The sequence below is a fragment of the Nelumbo lutea genome, chromosome 6, assembly GCF_056320005.1.
Source record: "Nelumbo lutea isolate HS-2025 chromosome 6, American lotus-T2T, whole genome shotgun sequence".
Classification (NCBI taxonomy): Eukaryota; Viridiplantae; Streptophyta; class Magnoliopsida; order Proteales; family Nelumbonaceae; genus Nelumbo; species Nelumbo lutea.
Genome location: NC_142689.1, coordinates 22731320 through 22739714, shown reverse-complemented (window position 1 = coordinate 22739714; position 8395 = coordinate 22731320). Strand labels below are relative to the sequence as shown.

The 8395-nt window shown below is 41.5% G+C and overlaps 1 protein-coding gene across 1 annotated transcript; it reads left to right on the top strand.

Annotated features, from left to right (window-relative positions):
* Nucleotides 1-265: 265 nt before the first annotated feature.
* LOC148847914 (uncharacterized) lies at nt 266-4354 on the top strand. Its single transcript, XM_088952561.1, has 4 exons — nt 266-1125; nt 1217-1326; nt 1514-2836; nt 2982-4354. The coding sequence occupies exons 1-4, from the start codon at nt 948-950 to the stop codon at nt 3777-3779; spliced, it is 2409 nt and encodes an 802-aa protein (XP_088808687.1). The 5' UTR covers nt 266-947; the 3' UTR covers nt 3780-4354.
* Nucleotides 4355-8395: the final 4041 nt, after the last annotated feature.

The window sequence follows — 8395 nt, the reverse complement described above, 5'->3', positions numbered from 1 at the left end:
CATGATAGCACCTAGCATTGCATGTGGGTACTGGGTAGGTGGTTGATAGACCCCCCATGCTATCTACCAAAGAAGCAATGTGTGATTATTCTTTTGGATGTATTCAGTGTTCTTAGTCAATGAATCATAAACCTCTTATCAAGTGCAAGGGATGAAATGAATGTAATTGCATAGGTAGGTGAATTAACCATGGTTAGTTTAGACTTAAGACTTTTGAAGCCTGGAGAGAGAAGATCTGTATAAGGGACAAAAGGGTCACTAAGTAGGGAGATAGATAAGCAAAGGGAAGGAGAGAGAGAGAGAGAGAGAGAGACCAGTTGAGATCCCTAATAAAACTCCCTCCACATTTAAAATGCAAGCAGAGAGAAGGGGGAGGAGTGGAAGTAGGGGACCGGCCCTGGTGGGGTGGGAGGTGTCATGGTGAGGGGAAAGGAATCGAATCGTGATTCGAGATAAGAGCGCGTGGTCATTTCGTCATCTCCTGCAATTTTTCTTTGTTGATGTATTTCAATTCCCGATGAGAGAGAGCTGTTGCTACTACTAAACTCAGAGAGAGAGTGTATGTGCGCTGTTTTGATTTGGAAGAGAGAGAATTATAGAAAGCGAGACAATATTATGTTGTACCCGAAATCAGAATGCCTGCTGCTGCTGCTCTTCTCCATCAATGGATCCGCTTTTTCCGCTCCTGGGCCTTAAACTCTGAACTCCACTGGATGTCAAGCTTTAGCTTTTTCTTCCTTATTTTCTTTTTCACGAGTATCTCACTCAGTGAGAGCTGCTGCTAAGGCTTCCACTGTCTTTGTCATTCTGATTTCCTTTTTTTCTCTTTTTTGCTTTTACTTTCCTTCTTTCTTTGGTCCTTCTTTCCTTGTCTCAGAAGTATAGAAAAAGAAAAAAAAATAATAAGAAGAGAAGGGGGAGAAAGTTAGAGAGAGAGAAGCTTAGTTATGGGTAGAGAGTGGTATTGGGGTCGATCCACTAAGAGAGGAGGGGACAAGGAGAGCCCAGGATGCATGAGTGCTGTACTTCAATTCTTTGATTTTCATCAATTTCCTTCCACTTTGCAGCAAACTTCGCTCAAGGTTGAGCCGTTTCTTCAAGAAGACCTCAGTACTGTTGTCAAAGGTATTCTGTCTCTTTCGCTTTCTCCAGTTTCCACAAAGAAGATTTTGAGAAAAAAAATCGAATTTTCAGTGATGGGTTTTCTCTACTTTAGGTGTAGAAGCGCCGAGGAATAGCTTGGAATCAGAGAAAGGTGTGTTCGTTAGCTCTGCGTCATTGTCATCAATCAAGAAAGAAGAAGAAGAAGAAGACTTGAATATCCCGGTAAGATAAAAACAAGGAATTTTGAAAAAAGAAACAGCAATTTGTATGTAAATGCAAGTTGACACTGCAACTATGCAACTAGTATGCTATAATCGAAGTTTGTGTTTGTGATTTTGAAAACCTGTTGCCTGTTGCCTCATTCGATTCCAAATCATTGCCTTTTTTGTTTTCTTTCTGTATTTTACAGATGGCTGGTATTCGAGTCGAGATAAAACAAAGAACATCAGGGAGAGAAGAAGGAAATGCAGCTAAAGCTCGGAAAGAAGAATTATCTTCAGAGAGCAGTACTCCTCCGGGGATCAAAACCCCAAATCTCGTAGCTCGTCTTATGGGTCTTGACATATTACCCGATAGTTTCTCTCCCTGCTCCTCCTCCTCCTCCTCAACCCATGTGAGATCGAGATCATTTGGAAGGGTTTACCACCATCACCATCTTCAGGAGAGAAATGCCTGTGCAGCAGTTAAAAGAGACATTAGATCTCGGCAAGCTCTTCAGAGTAGAACCAATTTCATGGACTGCAGCTGTGAGGTGACAGGAACCCGTTCTCTGCCGGACACACCCCGAATATCAGCCGCTAGAAGATCAGACGTGGATCCCAGGTTCTCCCTTCAAATCAACAAAGAAAACCTGCTGTCCACGGAGGAATTTGGTGATTACTTTGGCCGAGTCTCCAGAGACTCGCTTCCCTGCTCGCCTTACTCTTCTTCGAAGCTTATTAAATTGAGGAGAAGAGAGTGGAGACAAGACGACGAGAACAGAAGCCCCAGCAATTACGCTCGCGAGATTGTGAAGCAGGTGAAAGAAAATGCTGGTAGAAGGGTTGGTCTCGTCGACATAACAAACACCACAAGAGTCATCGCCGGCGAAGGAGATGAAGCTCTCGCTATTACCAAGTCCAAGAAAACAAGGCGCTTTACTCTTGCAAAACAAGGAGATGAATCAAGCCCAAGCCCAGGCAAGAATTCGTCAACAATGGCGTGTTCCCCCCGGCTCAGATTCTTGGAGACAAAGAGCAAACCAGTCATGGCCCCTTCAGCCAGTCCCCATCATCAAGCCTCATCACACTCCCCCCGCCCTCCCCGACCCATCTCAGTGATCTCACCACCTTCGCCACCACCACAGACAACAGCGCTATCACCGTTGTCATCCTCAACATGTGCATGTGGGGATAACCAGTCACAACCCAAAGCTCCTTCTTCAAAGACGGCAAAGTTGAATGCATTACAGCAGCAGCAGCAGCAGCAGCAGAAGCAAGAACAGACGGCGAAGAAGTGCAAGAAGGCCAGCGCTGAACGCTTCACTCAACGTCTGAAAAAGCATCCACAAACCACGGAGACCATCCGGAACGTGCGAGAAGAAGCTTTCGTTCGTGCAGCACCAAGAAACAAGGCAAGCATCTCCGATAAGAAAACCAAGAAAACGCCATTATCGAATGACTTCGTCAACATCGCCGTTCCCTCCTCCTTCGTTCCACTCAAGAAAGAACAACCACCACCCTCACAGACACCGGTAACCATATCTGTCATTTCCACTCAGCTTAACTTCAACTTTCTTTTTTTCGTTTTTATTGCTTTTTTACTTAAAAATAAACATATAAAGCCAAATTCACTGTTAATCACGTCAAGTATTTTACCCTTTTGTACGCGGGAAACAGGGAGTACAAATAGCCCACGATTCAAAACGGTGTTCACAGTTATCTAGTGGTTCGAGCCGGACGTACGAGGCCCGCCAGACGCAGACTCTCGTCCATCATGACGGTAAGAATAGCGGCAGCAGCAACGGTGGCCATGCCGAATTCGAGTACGTAAGTAGGATACTAAAATGTACGGGGATCGACGAAGACACAATGGTTCCCTTCACCAGATCCAGATGGTTCTCTCCCTCTCACCCACTCGACCCGTCCATTTTTCACCACCTCGAACGCTCTTTTGTGGAAGACCCAAACAACACTCTAACTCTGATCAGAGGTGGCAATGGCGCAGTTTCTGCTTCTTCAGGTTCGTTAAGTCATCGATGGAACAGAAAACTGCTATTTCACGTCGTGGACGAGATTCTGACGGAGGTTCTGAGGCCGTACCTGAGCAAGAAGCCGTGGCTGAGCTGCGTCGGCAACAGGGGTTGCGGTGGTTGCTCATCGTCACCTTTGATCAAGATGAATCAGCAGATGGTGATGATGAATGGGTCCCAGCTGATGGATGAGATCTGGTGGCGTATCAGGAGTTTTCCGTGTGCCAACTGCCAGGTACTTCAGGACATCGACGCGTTGATCGAGAAGGACCTTCCCGACACTAACGTGCGCACGGTGCTTCCGTTCTCTGAGGAAGGAGAGTCGATCGTATTCGAGATCGAACGGGATATTCTGGACTCCCTCGTCCATGAAACCGCGGCTGTGTGCTTGGCCCTCTCCGCCGCACATGAGCATGAGGCTGCATCGCCCCCAATTCCATCATGATGACGTCACTCCGACTCAAATTCCCAACCTCCGCACAATGATGAGAAGTGATGACTCGAGAGACACCACCTGACACACCTCACATGGGCATTCACGTGAGGAGATGCCATTCTCTCTCCAGGGCCCCACCTCCCATGCTTCTCTGATTCTGCCACGTAGGATCCGGACAACGACCGTTGCCGACAGCTCTTGTCATCGCCCCCCATCACGCAGGCGAGCGAGAAATGCTGAAAGAAGAATCCCAATTATTTTTTAATTTTCCCTTTTATTTTTTGTTTGAAAAAATATTGGGACTTGGGGTAACCGGTAACGTCTCTTCGAGTCTCGATTCTCGAAAGAGGAAGGAGAAGAAACAGTAAGCTTCCAAGAAAGAATGATCTCTGATCTGGGTCGTGCATGTGTGAGTTCATCAGTCCATTAATGGCGACGGCACTGAGACTGAGACTGAGGGGCGTTATATATTATATATATGGATTCGTAAACGTTTTTTGTTTATGGTTTAATAACAGAAATGACTGTTCCCATGGAGATGGGTTTCTGAAAAAAAAAACACTAAAAAGAATGATTTCGGTTTAGCCACATGGGTTATGTTCTGTATTATATATATTTCATTTCGGCGGGGGGGGGGGGGGGAGGGGGGAGACTAGATTGTACTGTAAATTCTGTGCTTCTAAGATCTATCCAACTTTCTTCTTTCTCATTTTCTGTGTCCGTCTCTGTAGGAGGGACAATGTGGCGGGGGACCCAGGTGACAAGACTACAAGAAACATTAATGACGAGTGCAGGGTGAGAAGTGATAGGTTGGAGAGATCCCTTATAAGGATAAAACTGGAGTTAATGCAGTGTCGGTCCACATAGCATCTAGCTTCTGGGTTTTCCCGGAAAGGCTGTAATTTTAGTTGGGAAGGGAAGGTTGTAGGTAGAGAGGTACAGAGAGAGAGAGAGAGAGGGGGGGGGCGGGGGGAAAGAGGTTGTAGCTTGTCGTACTAGCGTACTAGCAGACTCGGGAATGGTCATAGATCCATACTACTCATTTTGACACTGTTTGACAACACAGTGGGAGTCTTCATTTCCTTTACGGGTCGGAGCATTGCAGCGCCCTTTCAGGAAAGGAAGTCTGTACGTACAGGCTCCCGCCGTGGCTTCTGGGAGAGAGAGAGACATTGACATGTGGTCCAACTGCATAAACCATGGAAATCTAGTTTCGTTCCTTCCATCCTTCATTCTGTGGAAATAGTTGGAGAGTGATGGAACATCGATCGACGCACTGATACTTTTGACTCTGAGCATCATAATTTGTTTCTACAGTAATTTAAGACTGTGTTTGGCATGCTTTCAGCGAATTAATTCCGATGAATTTTGTGATTCTAATAATTATTTTTAATTGGGATTCTTGACCTAAGGGTCCGTTTGCTTTACGGTAATAATTGGAATTAGAATTAAAATATTTTATTTTTATAGTCTGTTAATAAAAATTAGAATCAGCAAGAATGAGATGAGATGATGGGATTTCATTTCCAAATGGGAGGAAATAGCCATCCATTCCCTCAAATGGAAAAATGTCACTTCATCAAGAATAAAAATGGGATTCTGATTTTGTCGAACCAAATAGTTAGAATCCGAATAACCCGTTTTGCTTTGGATTCCAAACCTCTATTCCCGTAAATCAAACAGGCCTAAATTCGTTCTGAGAATTAATTCTTTAAGACGAAAGATTTAGCTTCAAATAAAAAAATACATATATTTTTGACTGAATCAAATACTAATTATTAATTTGTAATAAAATTTTAACCAAACCTAGCATATATACTAAGTGACCTAAGAATTAATGTTAAGTAAGGATTAACAAACCCCCCAAAATGCTTCTCATCAGGAAAGAGCATGTTGACACAAAACGACTCAGCATGGATTAATAGAAGGAAATGTTAAGAAGCTGCGTGCTGTTTGAGGACTGAGGATACATTTATAGCTGCAGTGAGAAGCTTCATTCTTTGCCCGATTAAGTCATGATGTAAGAGATTAAGAGTATCTTCACCAAGTCCCAGTATGTTAAAACCCAACGGCTGATCTGATACATTAATTGGTACTCCATATTAATTTCCTATGGTCGGACTTGGACACAACAGTATGTTAGTAAGAATAATTAATCAAGAATTTAAGATTAGAAAAACTATCTTAAAAGAGATATTAAGTGAGGTCAAATCTAATTGATTCTCTGGACAAGTTGTAGAAGAGAGCAAGTTGACGCCTTGATTGAGTGTACTTTAAGTATCAGCTGAGTACTTGAGTTGACTGGGCGGAGTTTTGAGTTTGTTTGACCAAGATTTTGAACCGGGCCAACAACACCACATGACTCTCAAGTCTCAAGGGATTACTTATGGGCGATACGAATAGGACCCGTTTGGCATATGGTAAAGCTATGGTATTGGAATTATTCGTCCATGAAAGAAGAAAAGTAGTCATGTATATATACTTAGGTAATTTGATGAACAGATGTTTAAATGTTTTCCAAGGTTAGTTTTAGGAAGAGAAATTATATTTTATTAAAAGAGCATTAAAAGTGTTGATGACAACTGAGACAAGTACAAGGTAGGAGAAAATCTATGATAACAAATAGGTAAGTTCTTTAAGTGAGTAAGTAGCTTGCTGATGATAAGTACAAACTATGGAGAGAACCTACGATAACAAACAAGCAAATTCTTTCCAAGGATTGTTCACCTAAGTGAGCAGCTTGCTGTTGACAAGTACAAATCCACAGTAACAAACAGGACAATTCTTTAATTTTATACCAAGGATCGTCACCTAAGTGAGTAGCTTTCTGTTGACGAGTACAAACCCATAATAACAAACAGGGCAAATTCTATAATTTTATACCAAGGATCGTCAACTAAGTGAGTAGCTTGCTGTTGACGAGTACAAATCCATAATAACAAGCAGGCTAATTCTTTAATTTTTCTCATGCAACTGCCCCTCCTTGGAATTGGATAAAGTTAATTCCATGTGTTTGTGCATATTTTATATCTATATTTGGTGCCACTCAGGTGTCATTACTCATTAGGTGCCACAGGCAAAATAGTAAAAATGTCGTCTCTATTGCAAGAAATATTAAAATGATGTTTTCTTCAAAAAGTGGCTCTTGTTGAATCCAAGGCATTCGATTGCTTGAAATGGCTTAAAAACATTTCACAACTAAACAAAAAAAAGAAAAAGCAAAACACCTACATGGCATTGGCCCGGCAAAAATGCCATGGAGAAATGACTCTGATATATAACGGCTATAATATGGGGCTTGGGTGTTCAAGCATAAAGCCATGTCAAGCTCCCTTCCTGAGTTGAAGTACCTCAGAATATGAAAAACAACCAAGTTTAGCTAAAGACTGCAAGCTGTAATACCTCATTTTGTTTTTCTTTTCTCCTTTCTCTGAACCAACAATATATATCATTTTAGGGTTATTTACTTAGACACCCATATAATTTTATATGTTTATTAAAATCTATCCTGTAATTTTCATATTACTAAAAGATCTTCTATAGAAACGCTTTGCAATCGGTTTACTTAATCAAACCTCCATACGCTTTGCATTTTACCATTTAGAAATGGTCAAGTGACCATTTAGAACAAGCGGAAAATGTGAAAAGGCATTGATATAAGCGGAAAATCTTATATCATACATAGACCATGTTATAATGTGGCGGGAGTGTTTTACTTCATTAAAAACCCTGAACTCATTAGAAGATGAAGATGCAAATGGTTCCTGATGGAAGATTATTAAGTAAAGCAGTTGCAAACTATAAAGGGGTGTTTTATTAGTAATATGTAAAAAAATAAATAAATAAATGCGGGGCTATGAGGCTATCTAATCTCATCCACAACCAATTCAGTTAAGAAACTGAATGTAACATGTCACCAGCTCATGCATGGCACGGGTCTCTTCTAGATTAAACCCAAAAAGGCAAAGGATTAAAAGAAGGGTTTCCCGAATCAATACCAAATGAAGATCAAAGTAGTTAATAGTTTCCAGTCTAGGGAAGAGCTAAAATTCTTGATAGGGAAAAGATAACATAGCTTGAGCGTTAACGTTTTAAAGAAAACGCATGGTTTATGAATCAATGGACTGGGCCGTTACCTGGACGGGACATCTGGAGCCCAATTATTAGTTCTTGACATTAAACCCAGGCCCAGTTCTTTGACAACCCAAAGGCGTAAGCAAGAGGGATAGAACAAATAAAATGGTTTAATGATGATCACAACATGATAAGTTACTGGATGTGCAAGCATTATATTATAGAGTGGAAAGGACCTAACTCCTAACCAGATGAATACAGGGGAGGTACCGAAGGATTTAATGAAGGATGAAAAAAGATCAAATGTCAAAGATGGAATGAATTCGTAATGAAACTAAAAATACAAAGGAGCAACTAAAAATAATAGAAACAAAAGTTATTTAAGAATACAGTGTGCATTACAGTGGAAACAAGAGTTCAATACCAAGACAAAAGCTGGTTATTTTCCAGCTTACTGACAAAATTCAAACAAAAAAAAAGGTTTTTCATGTTCTTTTAATTGATCATGCATTTGGTAAGAAGTGAAAAATCAATGCTAATATATACAGGTC